Below are 26,262 nucleotides of genomic sequence, written 5' to 3'. Positions count from 1 at the left end.
TTTGCTCGTGTTTTTGTCCCCCTAGTTGCCCCCTTTCACTCGGTTAGCTAAGCCTCGTTCGGAGAGCGTACCAGGAAGTTTTCTTGAGTTTTCTTAAAAAGCTATCACGGTACAACCGGAAGGTTTAAACGTTCCCGCTGAACCGTACCACCGGTACTCTAGAATGGGCATGTAGCCCGAAGCTGTGTCAAGTGGGTTCGACTCCGTAGTCATGATGTCGTAAAAACACCCAAGAGCGCCATAAAAACACTATGTAACATTCGTCTACTGCAGTCACACATGAGGCTTAAGAAAAATAGGCCCTATAACCATTGGCTCAAGAGTCAGGGACACTATTTCTTGTGTTTTTCTAACTCAAATCAGTCGGAGCCAATTCGGTTCGTTTGTGACATGAGACTACGACCCGTTACAGCTTAAAGGCTACTACTAAAATATCCCCCCACTCTAGAATTAGGAACGTCCCCATACTTAGGTCTCTAGATACCCAAAATACATGAACGCCGTTAAAAACCGGGTCGGAACAATCCGCTTAGTTACTTTTTATTGGACAGTGGAACTTTGATCCATTTCAGATGGATCAACCTAAAACTCGCCTTATCTCAACATAACTATCATAAAATACACTCGAGAAATTTAAATTGAGAACTCACATGTCGGTGCGCTTGAGTATGAGGAGTAATTAAAAGATAAGTAGCTCGAGGATTAAATAATATAACTAAATAAGTTTGATGCTAATTAGTTTTAACAACAGAAGTAAGTTTTTTCTCAAGAATCAAAGTTTCTGCATGAACCATCGGGACACTTGAGTTGTCCTCTCTTCCATTGAATGTTCACTCTGCTCCGTTCGAATAATCGTCCTTTCTCAAGTCTGTGTTCTATTCTCCTGTTTTCGGGATAAGACAGCTCTACTCTCTCATTATTTCGTATCGAGAAATTGCGAATAGCAATTTCCTGCCTTTTTCTTGAGTAGTTTCCCGCAATTGTTAATTCGGTCGTTCTGATTTTTCACTTTTTTGTTTTCAGTTGGTTCGAGAAAACTGAGCATGACAGGCTCCATTCGAAATTTTTAAAATTAAAACTTCACTCCAAAATTACGTGTTTCTCAAGGTCAAACCTCCAGACATGACCGACTGTCGACCCGATGTTAGAAAAAGCCACCGAAAGTACTGGCTTGGTAGAGACGGTGAAAAGCATATAAAGCTCTGTTTAGACGTTAGCCAGTCGTCTTAGGACTTAGTTTTATTTTCCGTCGATATGTATCTTCCGGGCGAATGTTACAAAGTAATGTGGTCATTATTTTGCAGGCCACGAGTAATGAAACTCACAAGGCACAAAGCCAAAGAAATCACTCTCTTCTCACCCCTGTCTTTGAAGCGCAGACACTTCCTCTGCCTTCAGCTTCTGCTCACGTCTTGCTTTCGCCTTCCTCCTTGTCTGTGATGGTCTCTGTTGTTTGCCCCTGATATTGCCAATCAGCTTTGACAGCCTTTCTTTGCGTGCTCCACTTGGGTAGCCACTTCGGCCTGTACTTCGACCGGCATGGACATTCACTAAACAGTCAAAAGAGTACAAAAGAGGCAATACAAGAGAAAGAATAGTGTAAAATGGATTGTAGAGAAAAGGATTTTTAAAAAAACAATTAACAAAAATGAAATGAAAGCGATTACAACCTGGTCTCCACGGGTGGAGGTTCCGGCGGGTATGTCCGGGTAGAGGGGGAGTATCGCGACTTGACGAGCTTGTCTCTAAAATCCCGTCCCGTGCCTTCTTACAAGCGTACCATTATGAACGTATCATATCACACGAAACTATTTAATAAGTTTATCGCAACAATTAGGCTGTTCAATAAGTTTATCACAACAATTTAATATTCATCATAATGATTAAAATTAAAATTTATAAATATCTATGATTATTTTGAGAATACGTTAAAATTGTAAATCAAACAATTGTTTTCGCACATTATTGTGCATCTTCAGGTTTAAAAAATCTAAACTATCTGTACAAAATGATCAAAGATCATAAAAGTGTCATACACGCCATTATTTCAAAACTTTACAAAGGTTTTTAAATAGTTTTCAGACACTATGTAAATTTTCAGAATTCTGAAGCGAAATGCTGCTAGCTCCAATTCACGATGTCGGCAAAAATAATAATAGCATTTTCTTTTCTTCATCTCTTCGAACTTGTTAGGGTTTATTCTGAAAACGTGACAATAAGCAATGAAACGTGTGCGTTTCAAGAGTTCAATTTAAGTCTTCATCATTCTGTGCGAAATTTTGTCGACGAAAGAATATCGAATAATTCTGTCGAGTGTAAAGAAACGTGCTGCCTTGCCAAACTTTGCGATCTTGCACTCTTTGTGCCGAAAAATGGGTCTTGTCAATTGTTCAACTGCTTTACTAATCAATCGGTTCAATGCGCGATGGGAAACGAAACTGATTTGCAAACGCTGTACAAAATGGTGATGCTGAGAAAAGAAGGTAAATTATTGCAATTGCCTACAAGAGTTGTTGAGATACTTAGAGGGTGTTCGATGAAATTCTTACATTTGCCTTATGCAAGGGTATTGCAATTGGGTACTAGACTTTCCTCTTAAATAAATTTGTTGACAGAATGGTTAATTTTTGCAGGAATGGTAAATTTCATCCTCATTAGCTGGCAAGTTAAAATTTTGGAAAATTGAATAAACTACAATCCTTTAGACTGTAATCAGATGGATTTGGTACTACTATGATAGAGTGGAGAAAGATGTCGCAGTATATTTTCAAACAAATTTTAAGTTTCTTTTTTTTTTCGTAAAACCTCCCCTCTCAACATAATAAGGAAGAAAATTGAAAAAAAAGTTGCCAAAATCGAACTTTGATGACAAATTAGCCAATCCAAGTACGGTTTTAAAACCGTAAAATAATTTGAAGCGAGCAATTTCTTGATATAAAAGTTATAGTAATTACTATTTTTAATCTGAAAGGTTTCTGATTCAAGATATTTCGCCAGATTTGGATAATTTATAAACAAACTAGTTTTCAAAATTATTACATGCGAAATGCATGCACACCTGTCTATCATAGTTGCTTTTTCGAAGGACCACTCTATCATTGTAGTACCTATAATTTTTTTTTCGAATTTGTGGTTTCCGTCGGTCCAGTTATCTGGTTCGGTTTTTTGTCTGAATTTCGAAAGTATGGGTTTTAGATTGATAAAAACAGTTTTTCCTCTCAAATTTGTGCATTTTATTAATTTACCAAGTCTATTTTTAATAGTTTTCTTTGTTTAATTTCATTTTTTTCGATGAACGATGTTGGCTTAAGATATTGGTTTCGACAGCTTTGGAGGCGAAATTTATTTTTATGCTTCTATGTGTTTCAGTTCAGATGGGTCGTGAAAATTTTGCAGCTGAGTAAATCAGTTTTTTTTCAAATTTGTTTATTTGACTCAAAAGGTTTGGCTGTATATTTTGGCTTGGAGACCTCTTTTGGAGTCGTTTGAGAGCAATTAGGTTTCATCTAAATCTTATGAGGGAAGACTTATCATCTTTTTTTTTGCTAAGCAATTTTTTCGGCGCAACATGTGTCTGCTCATCAATTGTCGTGTTTGTTATTGCTTTGTAAGTTTTGTTTCGATGCTTATTTGATGTTCAAGTGTCTTACTTCTTGAATTTTTTCCTGAAAAGAGTTTTTATTCAGACGAAAAATAGACAAATTCTGGAAGTTTCTTGATAGATCGATTTTTCGATATTTTTCAAGAAAAAATTTCTACTGCTTTAACTCTATTTCTGTCGTTTTGTTTTTTGATGCCATGAGTGTGTTGTATCGCATGTAATGCTTCGCTTCTAATTGTAATCTTTCTAAAAGTGCAGTTATTTTGGTTTCAAGATATTCGGTTTTTTGCTTATTTTTGAAATAATTAAAGTTTTTTACTTTCCATTAGTTTGTCCATCTGCAAGTAGTGGTATTTATTCATTTTTCATCGCAAGTCGTGCGAAGCTCTGCTTCGCAACAGTGTTAAAAACTGCTACTAGATTTGCATTGGCAATAAGCGTTGAGAATCCGTAAAAAATTGGAGACGAACAATTGAGGTCTTTAGTAAGACGTTGACCTAGGCTTCCCGATGGGATATTTGATTTAAACGCGCCCTCCCGCGTAAATGCGGTACTGGGCATTAGCATGATATAAATGCATCCAATCAACTTGAAACTAAGATTTATAAATCAAAGCACGCTCAGATTGATTAAAATTTATTTAACAGTTAAGCCCCCCCCCCCCCCCCCCCCTTCCTCAAGAATGGGTTCCTGGCGATGAATCAACAAGCGATCCGCGTGAAAATGATCCACGTGTGCAGAGTATTGCCGCTTAAAGTAGCTGCTTAAAACCGCAAAGCTTAATTTCGGGCGCAGGTAAGCGATGTCAGCTAGTCTTTTGAGGATACGCGAGGACGACGGTCCTGCTCCCCGTGCAGGTTAAAATTTGAGAGTTAAAGCTATCATGTTCGACATAACAATTCGTTGCTCCTAATTCAGCTTCTTTGAGTTTTCTTGCTGTTTGTGAACGTCTTTGATGTTTCATGAGCATGTCTTGGCATGTGGATTGAAAACCTTTACTCCAAAATATCTGTTACTGATTTAGGATTTCTATAATCTGTTGGCTCAAATATCCACACTTGCAGCATCGTGAGTGCTAGTAGATTTGAAGGTGAAGATTTCCAGCGGTTGAGGAGACGGATCAGTTTCGACATCGTAGCACGTTTCATTTATTAAATCGGGATAAATTTCTCGTATATCATTGAGTATAACATTTTGGGAGTTTATTTGGTTCCCGTCCATAGCTTAGTGCAATGCCGTCCATGAACTCTGCCTTTGTTAAAATGAAATTTTTCCTGATGCTAAATTCAGCAAGTAATTCTTGATATTTTTTTTAGAATAGTTTTTGTTCTTGTGTTGCTTTTTGTTTCTAATAGGGGTTGCAATATGTTGCTGGTCAGTGTCTGTGCTTTCATCATTTTCACTAATAGGAATGAACATTTCAATAAAAACTTTTGAAGTGCTTTTTAGTTTTATTCTATGGGAAGGTCAGGTTCAACCCTCCATCTCTAATAGGGAGAGATAACATTATGTGGAACCTTCCATCATTTGATGTGTTTTAATGGAGCCGATATTGGCTCATTTGCCACCAAAACGTTCACGAATTTCATTCCAACAAATCTCCAATCATCGTATTCAAATCCAAACCTTTCAATTTTCTTTTAAAAAGGAACGGCTTCGTGTTGCGGAACAATTCTACAAAAGATAAACGTCAAGCATTTGTTTGGTTCCCCTTTCCCGAAATTTTTCTTTTTTTTCTGATACTGCTAAACAATTTTATTTAGTTTTGGGCTTGCAGATGCTGTAGATGCTTAATTTCTGCTTCCCTATCTTTCCCAGTTTTCTTCCACCTTTGACAGAACTTGCAAACTTTGCCTTTTTCATTTTCACATTCTGGACCACCATCGAACCACCATTCTGTTCCTGGTCTCGCGCAGCGTCAACAATCTCAGTCAAATTCGGAAGATCACAGGTATCGGTTCGATTCAGTTGAACACGAATGATTTGTCGTCGTCTTTTTCGCCTGTTCACTATCTCTGAAAATGTTAATGGGTTCATTTCCTTGTTTTGAACCTTCGCATTTTTCGTAATATTGGTCAATTCACCAAATGCAGGGTGCTCGGTGTTCAATTACGCATTTGGATGAATCTCACAATGTGTGTGTGTTGTAGCGCGAAAATTCTATTTTACAAGCCCTGTTTTTTATAACCTACCCTACCTCCCCTGCCCACCCAGCCCTCCATTCACCACAACCCTGCCCGGTCCCCGTCCACTCCTACCCTTCTTTCTCTCCAACCCTTTATAAGCAGTGATAAACAATGCTTGAACTATAAACTCAGAAGGTTGGTATGGTTGCAACTTCATAAGGTCCCAATCTCTGTTAAAAGAAAAAAAAACAACTCACCATCGCCGATTGAAAGTAATATTGACCCTAATTGTAAGCAGGAGAGTAAACAGGATTAACAGGGACTGTGCCGCCATTTGTTTTAATCGAATATCGCTGCTAACAGGGTAGTGTAGGGGGTGGGGTGGCGAGTACGGGGGCACAGACAGACTGAAATTGAGCCAATAATGCACACTAACCTTTGGTAAGTAAGAAATTGCACGCAAAAACGCTAGCATAGGGATGTTTCTATGTAAGCCAACACAGAATTGTTCATGGTACTAGAAGAAGTACCTTAAACTCTTCAAATAAAACGAAAAGTTAATAACTCTTTGAATTGTTAATTTTATTTTTTGAATGCAATTATATCCAAAAAATTGAATGGATTAGCAAAACATGTATAAAACCCTGGCTTCAACTCCACCGACCATGCGTCCCCCACTCATATAGATCAATTTGAAATGTTCCAACCCAGCAAAACTTTATGTCAATTACAATGTGTTAAAATGACAAACATCTATTGTTTACGATGCAACTCAAATTCTCCCTCATTCAAGGGGACCATGATGACCTGTTTGACAAGAAGTTTTTTTCGGGGCTCATCTTTCGGAGCGTCAAGACCACAGAGCTTCAAAATGAAAGACAAATCGCTTATGAAAACAACATTGAAAACAACATGCGATAAAGAAAAAGACTGCATAAAAGTGATTTTACCATTTTCCTCAAGTGATCTACTCAGTCTTAATTCTTCGGAAAAGTCTTGCCTCATTAGAGTTGGCTGAAATTTGGTGAAGCTTTTCAAATCTGGAATATTTTGAAAACTAAAGCCAGTGGATGATTGAGGTGCTTTTTCAGTTAATTATTTTTGTATCGAAATTGGCCCAAAGCTCTGCTTTGCATCTGTGTTAATTTTGGTGGGAGGTTAAACCTTTCAATAGTGAGGGAAGGCCATCTGAGCTATGAAAGTTTTTTTTGAAGAAGCTAGCGGGCGGAAACTGAAAGCAACAACAGCGTGATTATGTTGAGAAAGTGTTGCAGCGAAGGAATGTTAATTTATAGCCAAATTTTGTTTGTGACAGATTTTGCATGTGGCGAATAGCTGCGAGCTGTGCATACGACAGTAGCTGCTCGTACCGAAAATCTAGCTCATGTTCAAAATGTATAAAAAAGTGACACAATTCAGAATTGATAGTAGTTTGTCTTTTTTAAAGGTTGAAAACATATTCAATTGGTAATTTTTTATATATAATAGAGACGGTATAAAAACTGACGTGGTTAAATTACTGTTTCAAAGTGTCATCTGCAATTGCGTGAACCAATTTTTTTGCTTAATTAGAAATTTTATTTTTTGTTAGATCAAGTTGTTGCTTCATTTTGTTTTCCAAAACTATAATAATAAAAATGCAATGATGCTTTTGATTCATCAGTCAAAAACAGTTTTTTTTTGTCATTTCAATTGTTATTCAGTTTCTTTTCAACTTCGATAACGTCAAAAGATAAAAAGCATTCAACTCATGATGATGTCTGACTTTCATTTAATGCCTATCAATCTAAATGTAGTTCATGTTTCAGTCATTTTGTATTTATAATGAGCTACGATTAAATAGTCAGCCTTATTTACGTTTCTCGTACCGAAAATGATGAAACGTAACTGACAGTTTTCATCCTTGAAGCGCCAACTAAATAAGTCATAATGCGATGTTTACTCAGTTTCTGGTAAATCTTACAATTCATAAATGTTGACCAGACATTTAATTACGCTGTTATATAGCATACTTTCCATCTTTATTTGCCATTACCTCAGTTTTTGCCAAGGTTTGTAAGAGAATGATTGAATCATATAATTTTTTTTTCGATTTTTGATGAAGCTGCCTATTAAATAGAACACTCGGATACTGTAAGTTTCATTGGTTCCTTTTATTTATTACACATGTGTGCTTTAGCGAGCGTAGAATAATAGTACGTCTACTCTGTTTTTTTTTCCAACAGAAGTAGCAAATATTGGTGCCACTTTTGGGGCACTTTTACGGCGATTTGATAGCACGTGCTTTGGCATTCGACTAATTGTAAGTTAACACAGTCGATCCTTTTTTCAATCATCAAATAAACCGAAAAAAGCTAATTGTTTCAAACAACCATCAATAAAAAAACTCGATATCGGAATTTTTTGTAATTCAACTCAATTTGAAATGCATAATTTATACATAATTTGGCTTTATGATTTCCCATTTAGTAGGTGCCAAGTTAGTGAGGATGCCCCGTTTGTAATATTCTACATTATTACATGCAAAGTTTATCTATTTGCATTAAGTGTCACTTTAGCTGCATCACTTATGCATCGTTGGCAATTTATTATATGTAGCTACTTTATTTGTGGCTAGTGTATGCAAATTGTCAAGGGCTCGTAGCGCAGATGCGAGAACAGGGGCGTTGAATCTCCTGGCCGTATGATCGGCTCCGCCACAGCAAATGTTTTTTTTTTTCATGTCTCGTTTTTACTTTTTTCTTTCACTTTTAATTTTCTTTCACTATTAATTTTTAAAAGCCAAATTGCTTCTGTTATTTCATCAAGTGTTGATATCATTGCTGACATCAGTTATATTGTTGAATTGATTGCGATCATCAAGCAGTATCAAATCGGATTATAGACTTTTTTCGGGTTAACAACTCATTCAACAGAATCAAATGAATCACTCGGTCTCTTGACTCATAATGAATTAAAATTTCTAATCGTCTCCGGTACACTTAGTCTGGAGGTAACGAATACGCCTGGGACGGCAAAGGTCCTGGGTAGGAATCTGACCTGGAACTTTTTCAAACGAGAAATAGTCCGTCCAAAAAAAATTGACTACTTATTAATTGCCTGCTTATGTTTTGTCGACTTCGATGCCACATCTTAGATTTTTTTTGCTCTATGCAGTTTCAATTATAGTTGATTTTTATGTTTTCGTTTACTCCAGCACATTGTTATTATACTAACTTTGACTTCGTATTTTTTCCTTTTTTTTTTGCTTGAAAAGGTTTCCGGCCTAAATGATTTCGGCTTAAATTTTATCGGCTTATTAAGTTAATTTTGGGTCGTTTGAGGGAACCATAATTTGTATATTTGGTAAGAATTGCACTAAAAGTTAAAAATTTCAGACTAGAATTTATAGTTCAAAAGTTGTGAAGACAATATTTTTTTTTCGCCTAAAAATTGTTTTCGAATTTTCATTAAACGCCGTCTAATGTGTGTCTGGAAGTTTTTACGCAAATAGAAAATTATAAATGACAAAATTTTGAAGTGTTTTTAGTCGTGGTTTCTTTAAAAAATTTCAAGTTTTTTTGATTTCCTCCTGTCTGCTAGTTTGCATGCTATTTTTGTGGTATCGCAAGTGATGCGAAGCTCGCAAGTGTTAAAAATTGGTTCGGTTTGTCTGGTAGGTAAAGGGAGTCCTGATTTTTCTGTTAGGGGAAGGGAAACCTGATTTATCTGGAGGTAAAAGAATTAACATGCACTGGATCGAAATCAAGGTACGATTTCATACGCAATTTTGTAGATAGAAGATTAAAATGTTGATGCGCGCTGAGTTTTTTGCATTCAGTGCTAAGGTAGTCAATGGAACCGTGTTCGTAATTTGTTCAAAGAGGACTTGCGGCGTGAGATCAAACAGGGAGCGGGCACGAGTAATCGAGCATTGATATGTTTAAGGCCTTGCATGTCGTTAGCAACGTTGACTGTTCGCAACGAAAGAATCAGGAGCAACAGTACCCTGTTCGCGCATTCATATGTAGTTTTTTATACAATGCTCTGCAAAATTAAACAAAAGATTAAATAATTAAAGAAAACCCATGTTTTCTTTTTTTTTCGACCGGCTGAACCGATGAATCATTTACACTGTTGGTTTTCAGTTAAAATCTTTGTTTTGAGAGTTTTTTTAGTTTCCCTGTCCACTTAGAAGAGGTTAAAACTAAATATGTACCCGAATAAATCTCTGCAGAACTTATAAAAAGTTACTTCTAACATCGGACGCCTCAGCTAAATTACTAGATTGGACACAATGGCAGAGGCCTCAGCAACATGTAAGGTTGAACAAAACAGTAGAAATAGTAAGGGTAAGGGTTTAGTTTCATTTCTAGACGCCAGAAGGGAGCATCTTGCACGTAAAAGTTAACAAGAGTGAAAAAGTACCGAACCTCGAGAAACTCCTGTCTGGGCAATCTGGGCTGTTAATAAGTGGCGCCAGCTAAGTTAGTTCCAAAGCCATCTGACTATGCCATCGACTATTCTGGAGTCATGCAGAAGTTTCAGTACAGTATACTGGAATAGTATGTCGAATGATTTGTTTGACTCCTATCTAGCACTTTCTTTTATTTACTTCTTGCGGAGTAAATGTTGGTACCTTTCATGTTGAAAAAACCATTTCGGCTTAATTTTTGGACTAATAGGCGTCTGCCTTTTTGTTGACAGGTTAAACGCCTTTCTTTTTTCTTCTGGAGAAACTTTTCAAACTCTGTTGAGCTGATGCTCGAGGCCGGTAGTTGGCTTCCCTAAAGGGAATTTAATTTTCAAAACTTGATAGTGTTCTTATTTTCTTGCCTTTTTTCTAAACCTTTTCAAAGATACGTTTTGGCGTTTTGTCACTTTCGTTTGCGAAATGCTGCTTCGCCTCTGTGTTAACATTTGGCAGCATTCTTGTTTATTATCAGGCGCTGTTGCGAGTGTAGTGAATTGCACTGTAAAGCAAGCATCTGAATGCAGAGAACACGAGACATGCGTTGTTACGAGTGAGTCGAACGAAGGCTACCAATGCAACTGCCTCTCTGGGTTCATTCGCAATGCAGACGGACTCTGTGCTGAAATTACAACCACTCCGCCCCCCGGAGGAGCGGATGGTAAACAGAGTGTGACTAATAGTAGTGGTGCAGATAAGGAAGGTGTGATGGGGGCAAGCTTCAAAGACAGTACACCATCAGGGTCGCCTCTGACTGTCAGTTTAGGAGATAATAAGGTACGAGCATTTCGCAATAAATATTTAGCTTAAATGATTTGAACACTATGATTTAACAATGCACTACTTTCAAACGGCAATGAGGTTACGCATAGTTCATGAGTTGAAATCTCAAACCATGTGTCAAAGTTTCGACCCTGTAATGTATGTAGTAGCAGAGAAAACAACAACAATGTGAAGAAATCATTCGTTCAGTCGCTCATTTTTGAACTAAAGTGTGACAGCTTGTTTGTTTATTGACTATATCTCGTTTGCATGGGAATTTAGATTTCAATTTTTTCTGTAGAACAAAGCAAGCCCTAATTTCATGTTTTTGCCAATCTGGTAATTGTGTGCAGGAAGAAAACATAAACGAGAGCCGAAACAAATAACCGAGCGATTTGCATTTAAGCATCAATAAAACTATTGACTATACTAAGGAAAACTGTAGAAAATGATTATACTTGAAAAAACCATTTGGACATTATTCCTTTTCAGGTGTTGAAGTATCCGTTGACAAGGACACAAATTCAAGGAACAGTAATACCGACTCCAGTCTCCGAGACAGACGAGGTGGCCATGATATACAACTGGGATGTAATCTCCAAGCCAAAAGGAGACGCCTCCACCCTCGATCACAAGGTAGGCTGTTGATTGACACATTTGCAGCTACTTGCAGTCTATGTAATGCAAATAGCTGAAACAGTTTCTGAAGGATGCGGCTCCTTAAGCATTTTAAGTCATCAGTTAAAAATTTTCCTCCGTTAGTTGCGATTATTCAAAAGAGTTTGTGTCCAAGTCTGACTTATTTTCCAGCTATTTTTCTTCGATTGACTGCTGAATTCTAATTAGCTAACATAGTGTTCTGTCTTGGCATTCCATCGATCGAATATGAATGACCACCCCCCCCCCCCCCCCCTCAGGGATCCGCCCGTTTGAATTGGAGAAACCACTTTTATATTAGGACGCATCTGCGACGTTGTCCAACATGACAGCGGGCGTGTACAGTGTGCAGTTGGAGGTGAGGAAGGGAGATGCGAAGGCCTTCGACAAGATAGACATCACAGTGCAGGCCAAACCGAGGATCAACAGACCCCCAGTTGCAATAGTCAAACCAAACCCTGTCAAGGTACAGTCCCTCCAAAGTAGATTGAAGTGCTATCAGTTATCAGGCGAAATGAAGTGTTTCTTATTTTTCAGCAGTTTGTAATAAAAGCATTCTTTACGTGAACTTGGAATTTTTCCCAGCTGATTGCTTTCGACTATAAAATCCTCCATTTAGATTCGGAAGCAATCTGCTTGAAAAAGTTCAGAGGTCACATTTACGAATGATGTTGTTTTTAAAAAAAATTAAGAGCAATTGAATATAAATGTCTTTTCGGACAGTGTTGGATATTGGGCGTTCAAGAACTAAAGAAAGAGATTTCGAAAATTCGGTTTTTTATCAGCCCTGAATATGTCTGTTGTTTAACGTGTGTTCTGTAACTTCAGGTGAATTTACCAAACTCAGAGGCCATCTTGAATGGAGCAGACTCAACAGACGACGAAGCAGTAGTGTCCTACTTTTGGAAAGAAGTTAAGAGACCAAGCAACGCCAAGGTACATTTTAAACACTTCTATAATTTCAATCAATTTGAATTTTGACCTGTGACATATCTTACAGCTTGGCATGATTTATGTTAATGCAAAACAGCGGGCCATCAGAAGTGCTATAAGTGGGGTTAGAGAATCAAACTACAATAATAGGCTCTTGTCCTGTAAGATAATTAGTATGATATATCAAGGCAATCTACTAAGTTCCTTTGGCGCATCTGAACTTAAGATCATCATCATTATCATCAAATGTTTGTTGATACCCCAATTCTGGTATTCGTTGCTGTTTGGCAACTTATTTTTGTTTGTAGCATCGATTTTTCTGTACATCAAATTGATTAGAGGCCCAAAGCGGCTTTCTTTTTGGCTTTCAATACCATTCAGTATGTCAACTTGACCTCTAGCTTCAAGTCTACCGCAACAAATTAACTTAGTCGGGAATGCGGGGAAATGAGATAAACGGAGTTATGCGCTTAGACAGGCTGAAAAGCCTTTCATAGATCCTCTGCCAATCCCAGAAACATTTATTATTATTATCCCCCAATCACTTCAGCCTGTCTAATTAACATTTTGGAACCAGATCTAAACTTAGTATTTATCATTGGTTATTATTATGATATTTTATCTCTATAAAATATTAAATACTAACCAATCATACTCCATCAAACTAACAACCTATTTATTTGTAAAGTGTTGAAACTACTTGTACTTTCAACACCAGAACAATTTGAATTACACTTAGAATACAGTTGTTCTCATTCTGGAACTAACTCGCGTAAACCGGTGTACACTAGATCTATTGAGACTAGGAGATATAAGAGTAAGATTAAGATTGGTATTAGACTAAGAAGTTGCACGAATCTATCCGGCCGAAAATAAGATGACGAGCGTGACGAGCAGACGGTGTACCTTATCTGAAGTTATGTTCAAATGTCAGGAATTTTATTACTTTATATACACTGTAATAACAAGTTTGAGGCAAAATTTGAAAAATTATGCCACCTGTTCTTATAAAGCCCCCCTGTATGTAAGAGTTGGATGGTTTGTTCAGGAACTGGTAATAGACAACTCGGACCCGTCCAACCAGATCCTGAAGCTGAGCGGACTGTCTGTGGGGGAGTACGTGGTCAGTCTAACTGTGACAGATAGAGAGGGACTCCTCAACACCACCCTCGTCAATGTCACTGTCCTCCCAGCCACCGACTATCCCCCAACTGCAAATGCCGGCTCAGACCAGGTAGGAGGAGGAGGAGGAGTTTAACTTCATTCTTTTTCTCACGCAATGTTTCCCCCCGTTTGGTTTTTGATAAAATGCGATTTCCTGAATGCTATTTAAATTCTCTCTTTAATAAGTTATATTGGAATATGTCAGCGTTGCCAAAAAGTTCATCATGTGCGTATTTAGGCACATTTTTCACGATTTGATTAAGAAAAATAGCTTAATTGCTTCCTCTCGAAAAAAATTAATATTGGCGCCTTTTGTTAACAAAATTTTTTTTATCAACAAGTAATGAATATCGTGAAATATTCGGGTCGTCTGCTTCTTATAATCGAGTTTGTGATAGCGAATATTTTTTCGAGACAATTTCGTATTGTAATTTTACGAGGAATTAGGGATGTAAAATTGTTGGAAGTCTGGACTGTTTAGGTGATAACTCTGCCTGTGAACTCCATTACCTTATATGGAAATGGGAGTACAGATGACAAGGAGATAGTGAGTTACAAGTGGCAGCAGGACAGCAGCCAACAGGCCATTTCTCTCCCGGCTGACATGACTGGCACCAAGACACACACTCTCCATCTGTCCAACTTGGAGGCAGGCACCTACACCTTCACCCTCGAAGTGGAAGACAGTGCTGGTATGCATAGATAACAAAGATTTCCAACCAATCCGGATAGACCAAATTAATTGAAAAGAGCAGCAAATGGCCTTTTTGAGGAATTTTTGGGTGAAAAAGTTAGTTTGAAGACATAATTTATGTCTCAAAGCCACCTGAAAATTCAAGTGCTCTTGCAAAGTTAGGTCAAAATCTTACCAATTGGTCTTACCAATCGTGATTCGATTTTTGGGCCTTTTGTTGGCTTCATTTGTGCTGTAATCTCGGTGAGCTACTGATTCATTTAAAACAACGAAGGAAACTAAACTGACAAGAATTGGGACGAAGACCAATAAGCCGCAAAAGTGAAATATCTAAAAAGAAAACTTCCTCTCACAAGTGTAAAAACCGTTTTTACACTTCTGAGAGCAAGCTTCTTTTTAATCGGTAACTAATTTCTTCCCATTAAATAATTTTTCCTGCAAATTTTTGTAGCTTGCTTCATTGAGCAACTTCAGTTACTTTTCCAGTTACACGGGGTTAGATTCGCGGTTGCAACTTGTTTTTTCGCTATGTATATAATTAATTCACTTTTCGGCTTATTTTTCTTCGACCCAATTCTTGTCAGTTTAGCTTTCGTTTTTCAAATGAATCCATTGAATTTGTCAAATTGGGAGTCTAGGTATCTAATTATTCAATATATAAGTTTATTACATACGAGTTTATGAGCTTTGCAAGGCTTTTATGGATAGTTGTTCTGATATATTCTTCGAATGTTTTCCGGTTTTATACATGATTAGCATCATGAAAAGTCGCACTTTCTTAGGTTGTCAACTGTTTTTATTATAATCTGTATTTTAGTTTTGCAATTTTTGAATGATTGTCCATATTATTATTACCCTTGCGTTAAGCAAGTGTATTGCAATCGGGTATCAGATTCTTTTTCCAGTGAATAACTCTGTTCGGAGAATGATCAAATTTAGAAATAGTAAATTTGGGTTTAGTTCATATTTACACAAGCGAAGCGTAGTGTTTTATTAGCAAATAAAGCAGCGTAGTGTTTTATTACGAAGTTTTTTTCTACTAACCTAAGTTGCAAATAAAAGTGCTCAGGTGACTGTTTTGGTACATTTCAAATTGATCATAGTTAAGCATAAGCAAAAAAAATGGCATTTGTTGCTGTTTTATTTTTGTAGTGTTAGGTCCTGTTTGAAAAAAAAAATGTATTATGAAAATGTATGGGATTTGTTGCGAAAATCCTCAATCTAAAAAACATGATGTGGAAAGCAAAGGCTATTCCCTTGCTTTAGTAGAGAAAAGTTTATTTAGGAAAAGTCGAATTTTTGATCTATTTTTGGAATTTTTTTCCCAAAAACTACGCAGCCTAATCTGAGATAAATATATCAATTGAAAGAGGGAGTAGTAGTCTTCTCCTTTAAATAAAATAATACCAAGGTTAAGAGTTATTGCGTAATAATAATTTTATGTAGAACTTGGTGATTTAAAAAATTGTTAAAGATTTTTGTCTTAGATTTTGTTTACCCTCAATTTTGATTTTTCGCAATTTGGTTTTTGATTTTTTCCAAGTTCACTTCATTTCCGTTGTTAAAAGGAAGGCAAACTCCACTATCGAACAGCAAAAGTGTAATAGTCACAAAAAATGTGATCGACTTCTAGTTTCGAAATTGGAATTGAAGTATCAGATTTCCCAGCGAAATAAAAATGGTACCTATTGATACAGTTTTCTCAAAATGGGTTATTAATATCCAAATGCAACAATCTTAATTTTTTCGCGAAAGTCAAAAAGAGGGAAGGCCATTTATTTTTTCTTTAACTTATAAAGTTTTTCAAACTGCCATTTAGTTTTTTTTCCATTTCCTTGCATTCATTACTCTTTTCCAACTGTCAGTTGGTTTGTTTGGTATTAAGAGTAATGAACGTAGTGAAGACTCTTATAAAGGTCTTGTTGATTTTTATTGTTTGTTAAAGAAATTGATGCACTTAGGTATATATGCACTTTTTGAGTTCAATTGAAATTCTACTTCTGAAAGTGATCTAAATAGCACTTTCCAAATGCGAACGTGCAAATGGCCGCGAAAATTCGTGAACGATTTCTAGTGTCGAAAGTGGAATTTAATTTTTAGATTTCCAGCGGAATAAAAACTTTACTTGTTGATCCAGTTTTCTCAAGTTGGGTTAATGTTATCAAAAAAGCGCCAATCATATATTGCTCTAGAAATACAAAGAGCTGCAAGGGCAGCTATTTTTTCTTTGAAATTCGAAAGTTGAGATTTTTTTCAACAAATTCAGTGTTTTTTATGTTTAATTGCGTTCATTACTCTTTTCCAATCTTTGATTGGCTATGTTTATCACTTAGAAGTTAGCTCGCGATGTAAATATGCACACCGGTTCTAAACTTGCAAACCAACCAATAAATGGCGTAGACATTTTCCTCGTGAGGGCGAGAGCTAAATTCCCAGTGACCTTGTAGGCAGATCAAACCAAAGCAGATCTTCAATCAGAAAATCCATTTGTTGCCAGCTTATCTGCTCTCCCAAAAAGCAAGTTTATCTGATCACATAAGAGGTCAGGATTCCAAATTTTTAATGGAGATATTATGGAGTTTCTGTAAGTTCGGGTTAGCTGGGCCTGATTAGGTTTTTCTTGGATTTATAATTTTGTTTATTTCGGATCATGTGTTTTTTTCAGGCCAGACGAATACTGCACAGGTGCATGTGATTGTGGAGGAACCGCGAGACAAGCCCCCGAGAGCTGTCGTCAGTCCAGCAGGGCCTCGAGATGTGTTCCTCCCCGACAGCAGTGTGGTGTTGGACGCCTCTCAGAGCTCAGACGACAATGGAATCAAGACGTACAACTGGTCCATAGCTGCCAAACCACCGGGTAAAAGGCAGTTATTGTTTTGGGACAAGGGGGTGGGGGAGTCCGCCGTCAACTGTCAGTTTCAGAGATGCTGTTTTTTGTGAATGTTTTCTTTTTATGGCCTATTTTTAAGCATCATTTATGGCTTATTTTTAAGCATCATTTATGGCTTCAGTTTGAATTGTTTTGTTGGCTGCAACAACCTTCTAGCATCTATTCTATTATTTATTATCTCATGAGCTCTATTTATAACCCTTAGATTAATTAGTCAATATTTCCGTTGAATACAGAACATTATATTCACGTTTTCCTTGTATGTTTCTACATGTTATGTTTTCTACATGTAAAATTATCTACATGTATGTTTTCAACGCGTTTATTTTTTATAACTGTAAATGACTAAAATCTTGTGGCATAAGTTGAGGAGTGTTTGAAAATTGTTACCGGCTTGAAATTGGAGACTTGAAAAGGATTTTATATTACAAGAGCGTTTCAATATGTAATGACCTAATAGTTCTCTAAAATCGTTCTTTTTTATGATTTTTTTTGATGCTTTGCATGCCCGCTGTGTTAAAAGCATGCCCGCGTCTATGGTAAATGCATGGGTCAAACTCAGTGTAAAAGTTTTTGAGAGTCATAAGAATCGAGGACCCAATTTTTGAAAACTAATCGTTCAGACCAAAAATAGTGTTTTAGAAAGTGGAGCTGCAATTGAAAATTGGGATCAAGCAGTCACAAAACTAGTCCACCTAACAGTAGAAGGAACCTACAAAGTAGTTGTTCAAGTTACAGACACGAGCAACCAGAGCTCAGCTGCTGAACTGGTCGTCAATGTACATCCGGATACTAACCAGCCCCCTGTTGCCAATGCCGGGCCGGATTTGGAGGTATGTATCCGTTGGCTCTATTTCCGTTCGTCACCCACATGCAAAGTTTATTTGAAATGTTTGTTCTATGAGAATGAAATTTGGGATGCAGACTTATTGAACAATGTATGTTGTCCGTACTCAGCCTTGCAAAACGTTTGGTTGAAGAACAAAAATGATATTCATTGGCGGCAGAAGAAAAGAAAAGAAAGAACCGCATGCTTTGAATTGATTTTGCAATATATCCTTGATGTTGGGTTACAGTTAAGGAAGGAATTAATAATGGGTTACAGCTGCTTGGGTTTCCACCGCGTTCTTTTTCCAGTTCCCCCTGAAATAAGATTCGAGAAAGCATATATAAAATGAATGTTGATGCTTTCAATCAAACGTGTCAACGTGAAAAAAGTTGCAGCATTTCTTGTATACAAATTGTCGTTTGAACAATTTTCAAACTATTTTCGTTTTGTAAATTTACGAGGGTTGAGAAACTGGAGAGCTGTATGGTGTCGAAAAAGCCTCTATTCTACTCTGCGGATAGTATGAAGGCTATTTGGGCATGGCACTATTAGTAGAGGTAGAAACCATGTAGTGAATCAGTATAGCCAGTTTTTCTATTTAGCAGTCGATGAACGTAGTTCATATTCATATATGGGCCGTGATGATTCTTTTACAATTTTTTTTTGAGGAAATGTCTTTTTTTTCAGGCAAAGGAAGTCGAATTACGCTCTCCAATTACAAAAGTATCAGTAGCCCAAAAAAAACGTGATTGACTCCAATTTCTAAGTGGGCTCTATTGTTTAGATTTCCCTGTGGGAAAAATAGTTACCGTAAACCCAGTTTTTTCTAATTCGGTTTAGTTTGATGAAAAAAGTGTCAAGCATGAATTTTTCCTGGAATTGAAAGAGCTTTTATGTGATAAATATTTCCAACACACTACATACATACACACACATACACAAACATACAGTTGAAAAATGTTCAAAAATAATCCGTTTTTCGGTTTCTTAAAATTCGTTAAACTTTTTCGAACTTTCGGTTTGAATTCATAGGATAGGAATATTGCTTGATTAAGAGTAATGAAGGTAGGTAGTACTCTTATATAGCTCTTGCTGATTTTTTTTTTTAGGAAAAAGTCTTAAATTTGTTCACGCTCAATTTTGATTTTTCGCGGTTTGCCGTCTGATTTACAGTTTCAGTGCATTTCCATTGTTATAAGGAAGGAAAACTCCACTATCGAACTGCAAAAGTGTAAAGGTCACAGAAAACGTGATCGACTTCTAATTTCGAAAATGAAAATTAATTATCAGATTTCCCAGCGAAATAAAAGTTTTGCCTATTGATCCACTTTTCTCAAATTGGGTTAATTTTAACAAAAAATTGTCAATCATTAATTGTTCTGCAAAATCAAAGAGCCGTAAAGCCATCTATTTTTCTTCGAAATTCAAAAATTGAAGGTTTTTGAAAAAACAAGTTTATTTTTTTTGTCAGTTTCGTTGCGATCATTACTCTGATCAGTTTCATTTTGTTAAGATGAAGGCAAATGATTTATCGAACTGCGGAAATGTAAAGATCGCGAAAAACTCGATCGAGTTCTAGTTTTGATAGTGTTTTTACTTTCAGGTTTGCCAGCTTATCTTGAAAAATTACTGATTGATCCAGTTTTCTCAAGGTTGGGTGATTTTATCAAACTTTATCATAGGTTGTTATTGAAATTCAATGAACTTTAAGTTCATAAGTTTTCTATTAAATTAAAATAATGATTTTTTCAGAAGCCAGTCAGTATTTTTTCTGTTTCCTTCCGTTTATCACTATTTTCTAATTGTCTGTTTTCTTTTTATGTTTATCAAAGTCGATTTTGTGTAGAGGGAAGCCGTGTGCAGTCCCTCTGGGTTCGTTCGCTGTACTCACTTCATTTTATGTAATGACTTTTGATATTGATTTTAACTGGATGTTAATTAAATTAATGAAGATTTTGTTTAAGGGAGGCCCTTATCGGTTCGTTCGCTGAAATTAAGAGTCTATGCACGTAGTTCAGACTCCTATGTAGGTCTTACTGATGTTTGCTTTCGTTTTTTTAGGAAAAGTCTGAAAGTTTGTTCAGGCTCAAATGTAATTTTTCGTGGTTTGGTTTTTCATTTTTCCTTAAGTTCAGTTCATTTCCTTTATTAAAGGGAAGGCAAACTCCGCTATCGAACAGCAAAAGTTCAAGAGAAACGTGATCGACTTCAAGTTTCGGAAGTGGAATTTAATGCTCAGGTTTTCCAGCGGAGTAACTATTTCAGTATTTTTTCTGTTCATTGACAGTTATCAAGTGATAAAAAAACTAAGTGATTGTCACTTACAGATATTGATTACAAACTTGAATGGCATCTAGTTTTAAAGGTCAACCGTATAATATCTTCCCCATAATCAATATAGGGTTCAATTATAAGTGTTATTTCATTTTTTGAAAACGTTTTAGGTGGGTAGCAAGCAGCGTACAATTAAGTTACCGCGTCAATAAATTGTTCTGCTGACTAATTTTCAAAAATCGACTTTTATTTTTTTTGGATTTTCAGCGGAATAAAAAACAAAATGTTGATCTCGCATTCTCTACTTGAGTATTTTAAAGAAAAAGTGCCTATCATTAACATATCTTGAAATTCAAAGAGCTTAATTTTTTTTGGTTTCCTTGAGTGCTGTTATTTTGTTGGCTCGTAGTTTTTGTTCTGACCATTGAAAATGGGGAGGCTAGTTGTATTCGCTTGTTAAAGTTTTTTTAAATTTTTTTCACGAAAATCAGGTCCCACAAATAATCCGCGGAATGGGTCGAATGATATATCATATTGAAGCCGTTTTAGTCGTGATTCGAACATCATAAATTTTTCAAAAAGTTGTTCCAGTGTCGAGAAAATTTGTTTGAAATGTTTGAGAGTTAGTCTAACTTCGAGCGAGTAACTCGATCGATTAACGTTCGATATATAAAAATGGATAGAAATCGGTCAATTAAGCTAAAAACTGCTTGGTTACACTAAAAGAAATTTTAGTTGTGGAAGCTTCATTTATCGCTTTCTGGGCAGTAAAAATATTCAAAAAATTTTGAAACATAGTGCAAAAAAAATAGAAAAGTTAAGATTTTTTGAAAAGTTTTCATGTTTTTGTCTGTTTTTCAACTTTTGAAGATAACTGTTGTCAACTTGATACGCGTTTGTATAATTCTCTCATCACACCACCCACAAAAAGACACTTAATTACAAAAAAAAAGTTTTATTTTTCTATTTTTTCTTTAATTTATGTCTTTTTTGTGGGTGGTGTGATGAGAGAATTAAAGAAACCCGTATAAAGTTGACAACGACCTTCAAAAAATGAAAAACAAACAAAAGCATGAAAATTTTTTCAGAAAAAAAATAATTGTTTTCCATTTTGTTTGCACAATAATGTTCCAAATTTTGAATACTTTTATTGCCCAGGAAGCGCTAATTGAAGCTTCCGCGACTAGGTTTTCTTTTAGTATAATCAAGTAGTTTTAGCTCAATTGGCCACTTTCTATCAATTTTTATATATCGAACGTTACTCGAAGATAGACTAACTCTCAAACATTTCAAACAAGTTTTTCTCGACACTGGAACAACTTTTTGAATATTTTATACTATAGTTCGAATCACGACTGAAACGGCTTTAATGTGATATATCGTTTGACCCATTCCGAGGATTATTTGCGGTACCTGATTTTGCGTGGAAAACAGAAAGAAAAAACTGAAACGCTCGAATGCAAAGCACCTCCCCATTTTCACTGGTCGAAACAACAATGTCATAGGAGAACTGATTTTTTTTAGGAATCTTGGAAATAGAAGGCTCAGGTGTTAAAACCTTTGAGTTTCTTCGTAGGCTTCGAAATTCAGAACTTACAACACGGATAGCCGGTAGCTGTGCCTGTAGCACAGAATGATCCGACCGCATTTTAAAAAATACAAAAAAAGTTATTTTCTATTTTTTCTTCAGTTTTTTTTAAATGTGGTCAAATCATTCTGTGCTACATGCACAGCTACCGCCTATCCCAGTTGTAAGTCATTAGTTCGTATGTTTACCTTATAAATAAGAGTCGGACCTTCGGCAAAAAAAAAATCAAATGAATTAGCGTAAAACAGGTAATGTAAATCCTTCAAAATGAAATCGTTTTTTGTTTTTTCTTAGTTTTTATCAAACATCATGTTTTACAAAGTATAGCGTTGAAAATAATTTAGAACCTTTAGTATTTTTCGTTAAGCCCTCGCATTTCTTAGTTGCCTAAAGATTCGGTACATATCTGAGAAAATGGGTCTCATTTCATTACGTTGAAGTATTAAATATGCTCACCTCACTGCAGCTGGCCTTTTAAAGTTCTAAACAAAACAGCAGCAGTTAACCTCACATTCTTCCGGTGTTAATAGGAAAAATTACTCTAAGGCGTTTATCCGAAAATTAAGTGTGCCCAAACTTAAATTGACTGTTTTTTCTTAAGAGTCGGTGAACTTAGTTCGGAGTTTTATTTTTTTTGTTCAGGTGAGGTGGCCTGTTGATCTACTGGCAGTGAGTGGAGAAAAATCGACTGATGACGGCGAGATTGTGAAGTGGGTGTGGGTTAAGGCGGAGAACGAGAGAAACAACCCGGCTGGAGGCAGAGCTGTGAACCAGTCAGACACGAAGCCAGTGATGCTGTTGTCTGGACTAGTGCCGGGCTTATACCTGTATCATTTGACTGTCCAAGATGTTCAAGGTATGCTTGCTCAAGTAAATGCCTTGAGATGTCTTTATTGTTAAGACATTAGAAGTTTGTCAGAATGCGCGGAATGAAAATGCTTTGTGCATTTTTGCATACAAGACTCAATTTTGTAATTGTCATGAGTCATAGTGAGTTTACACATGCGAGCTAGCGAGTGTTGTAATATAGTATGCATCTGCTTTTTTCTAGCGTTACATACAAATAAAAATGCTGATTTGATAGCATTTTCGTTACATAGCATGTGCAATTTAGGAGCATCTATTGTACCTGCTTTTCTGGTGTCTATTTTTGTGAAGCTACCATGGCGCAGATGAGAGGACAAGAGACATCCAATCTCCAGATCGGCGGCTCGATTACGGCACAAAGTCAAAGTTTTTTAAGGCTTGTTTTGGCCTTTTTTAATTTTTTTTGTGTACATTTTGGAGCTACTTTTTGCGCTTTTCTCGCTTGTTTGCAAAGTGCAGCTTGGTATCTGTGTTCAAATTCCACAGAGTATGTTTGACTAGGTTCTTGAAATTGAAATTATCGACGGAATCTAAACATTGGTTTGTTATGAAACCTTTAACGTTGGCATCAATATATATCTAAGCTGAAGTCAAATCTCAGAAAAAGAAAACGTTGACATTTTTATGCCGTTTCGTTCTTTAAGGTCTCCAATCTACCGACTCAGTGGTGATTAAAGTGGTGGAGCCGACATACATGCCAAACCTGATCGAACTGCGACTACGAGTGCCTTACTTGACACTCCCGCACGACACTTTAATCAACATCAAACGAAACATCGCAGTCGATTTGGAGGTGGAAGATAGCGAAGTCGTCATTGTCAACATCGGCGAAAACCGACAAGACGGCAACACCTTTGTACTGTTTTACGTCCTCGAACAGAAGTTGTCTACTGTGAAACGAGGCTCAGGAGTTAGAGACCTCATTTCCAGGAAATTAGACGCGGAGCCGAAGCGTTACACATTTGATACTATTATGGTTGAGACATATATATGTCAGAATAATTGCAGTGGCCACGGGAACTGCAATTCGTTCACGAAGCAATGCGAATGTGACGGGTTCTGGATGGAGAATGTGATCAGTCGGAAATTTTTAGGACATGAGTCGAATTGTGATTGGTCGGTTTTGTATTTCGTAATTATAGCGGCCTTGACGATGTCTTGTGTGATATTTATCCTGTATGTTTTGGTTTTGTATACAGACGTGTTTCAAAGGTGCTCGTTTTGTAGGTGTTATAGCTTGAGCGATAATTCAAGCTCGAATGCATCTAAAGTCGGAAATGGTCGGCTAGTTACTGGATCTTTAAACGGTATGAAAAAATTAAGAAGACGGCGAAAACGAATAAACAACAACGAGTACTTAGAAGTTGCACAAACAAGCAAGTCGCTTGGTAATACAGTTGAAATTAATTTGTCGACTGGAGAAAATTCTTCGGATGAATTATTTACTGCAAAGCCAAGTGGTCTAGTTGCGAACGGAGTTCACAAGAACAACGGGTTCCAATCTGTGGCTAAAGAAACTTAATTGTGCAGAACTTAATAGTAGTTAGATGATGTTCAAATGCAATCTCAGCTAGGCGATGTGTTACAATTACACTCCTAAAAGTATACAAAAATTTAATTTATGTTTTTAAAGCCCGAGCTGCGATAATTAGTAAAATAATAAATAGCAAGTGTATTCCCAAGCAAAACCAATCTAAACTTAAGAAATGTCGCAAATTCACAATTCTCAGAGAAATTACATCTCCTCTTTATATCACTTGTACATCTCAGCTTGGCTATCATAGAGCTTGCGAAGAAACTTACTCTACTTATGATATTTGCTCAAAATAGAACCTATTTTAGGGGAATTGGGTTTGGTCGTGAAATATGCTTCCCTGTCATAGGAGCTTTATGTTGTAAACCATCGCCTTTAAATATAATCTCAATTGTACATTAACTGCCCAACAGTTTAATTTGGTTAATATTAATTACCACTGAAATTAGCAAACGTTATAGTAATCTAACTCGATATCTTGTGGTTTTCTGTTTCATGGTTATGGTCAATCGGTGTTCTCGTTAAATTGTTTATTTTTATATATGTTAAATGAGCTTGAAATATTTTCAGCGAAGCAAATATCTGTAAAATATCGATTCTTAAATTCATTTTCTTGGATTGTTTTAATACCCAAAGGACAGCTGTATAAGCTAAAAATTAAAACAATGGGCCATTTATGGAGACAACAACATCGATGCTCGTCAGAAAAATGTAGAATTAAGTCTCAAAAAAAGGAAGAAATAACTCGTCAAAGATTAGCTTCCTTTTTGCTTTCTTTTTGCTTCCTGTTTGTGGCGCTTGCATCTTCTCTACCGGAGCGCGTCACCCGTGCTTGGAATGATTTTAAAGAACTTCGCTATTTCGGTCGGCTGTAGCACAGGTCAATTGGGGTCGAGATTGTGGGGCAGTCAAAATGTGAACGACAGTATGGAGCAGGACAGAAGAATCCATTTGGAGTGGTGGAATCTATTTTTGAGATAGATATTCAAAAACGGGCTGTAATCGGATCCTAGCTGTTTTGCCGTACTATTAGTTGATCGGCGGAGCTTTTCCTTGATCATGGATATATCAGGTTGGCGCAGCGAAAGCTGGGAATAAGGGCGTCATTGATTGCCGTGGTAAATTATTTCATGAGAATGTACGCAAAAAGTAACAAACTCATTAGAAACAAAGTTGCTTCTTATCCTTAAAACTGCTACAATATCTGTGCTCTTGAATTAGTTCGTCGAATTGGTCTTGGATGTATGTGAGTGCAAAAACATTGTATAGGAGTACATGGGAACTTTGAGTTAAGTTATTTTAACTGTACTCAGAGTAATTTTAGATAAGGTACACCGTCTGCTCGTCACGCTATCTTATTTTCGGTCGGATAGGTTCGTGCAACTTCTTAGTCTAATACCGATCTTAATCTTACTCTTTTATCTCTTAGTCTCAATAGATTTAGTGTACACCGGTTTACGCGAGTTAGTTCCAGAATGAGAACAACTGTATTCTAAGTGTAATTCAAATTGTTCTGGTGTTGAAAGTACAAGTAGTTCCAACACTTTACAAATAAATAGGTTGTTAGTTTGATGGAGTATGATTGGTTAGTATTTAATATTTTATAGAGATAAAATATCATAATAATAACCAATGATAAATACTAAGTTTAGATCTGGTTCCAAAATGTTAATTAGACAGGCTGAAGTGATTGGGGGATAATAATAATAAAGGTTTCTGGGATTGGCAGAGGATCTATGAAAGGCTTTTCAGCCTGTCTAAGCGCATAACTCCGTTTATCTCATTTCCCCGCATTGCCGACTTAGTTAATTTGTTGCGGTAGACTTGAAGCTAGAGGTCAAGTTGACATACTGAATGGTATTGAAAGCCAAAAAGAAAGCCGCTTTGGGCCTC

At 36.5% G+C, this 26,262-nt stretch overlaps 1 protein-coding gene across 2 annotated transcripts; it reads left to right on the top strand.

Annotated features, from left to right (window-relative positions):
- Positions 1–2,070: 2,070 nt before the first annotated feature.
- Positions 2,071–24,996, top strand: LOC134851169 (dyslexia-associated protein KIAA0319-like protein). Of its 2 annotated transcripts, none has more exons than XM_063867134.1 (11): positions 2,071–2,483; positions 10,653–10,954; positions 11,432–11,575; positions 11,898–12,062; positions 12,425–12,532; positions 13,578–13,763; positions 14,175–14,385; positions 17,053–17,244; positions 17,920–18,110; positions 22,611–22,824; positions 23,480–24,996. In XM_063867134.1, the coding sequence occupies exons 1-11, from the start codon at positions 2,138–2,140 to the stop codon at positions 24,355–24,357; spliced, it is 2,937 nt and encodes a 978-aa protein (XP_063723204.1). In that variant the 5' UTR covers positions 2,071–2,137; the 3' UTR covers positions 24,358–24,996. The 2 variants fall into 2 exon arrangements, with proteins under 2 accessions (XP_063723204.1, XP_063723205.1); XM_063867135.1 differs by lacking the exon at positions 2,071–2,483 and adding an exon at positions 7,457–7,778.
- Positions 24,997–26,262: the final 1,266 nt, after the last annotated feature.

Source organism: Symsagittifera roscoffensis, chromosome 7 (assembly GCF_963678635.1).
Source record: "Symsagittifera roscoffensis chromosome 7, txSymRosc1.1, whole genome shotgun sequence".
NCBI lineage: Eukaryota > Metazoa > Xenacoelomorpha > Acoela > Convolutidae > Symsagittifera > Symsagittifera roscoffensis.
The sequence above is the reverse complement of the archived record's forward strand: the minus strand, read 5'-3'. Positions and strand labels throughout refer to the sequence as shown.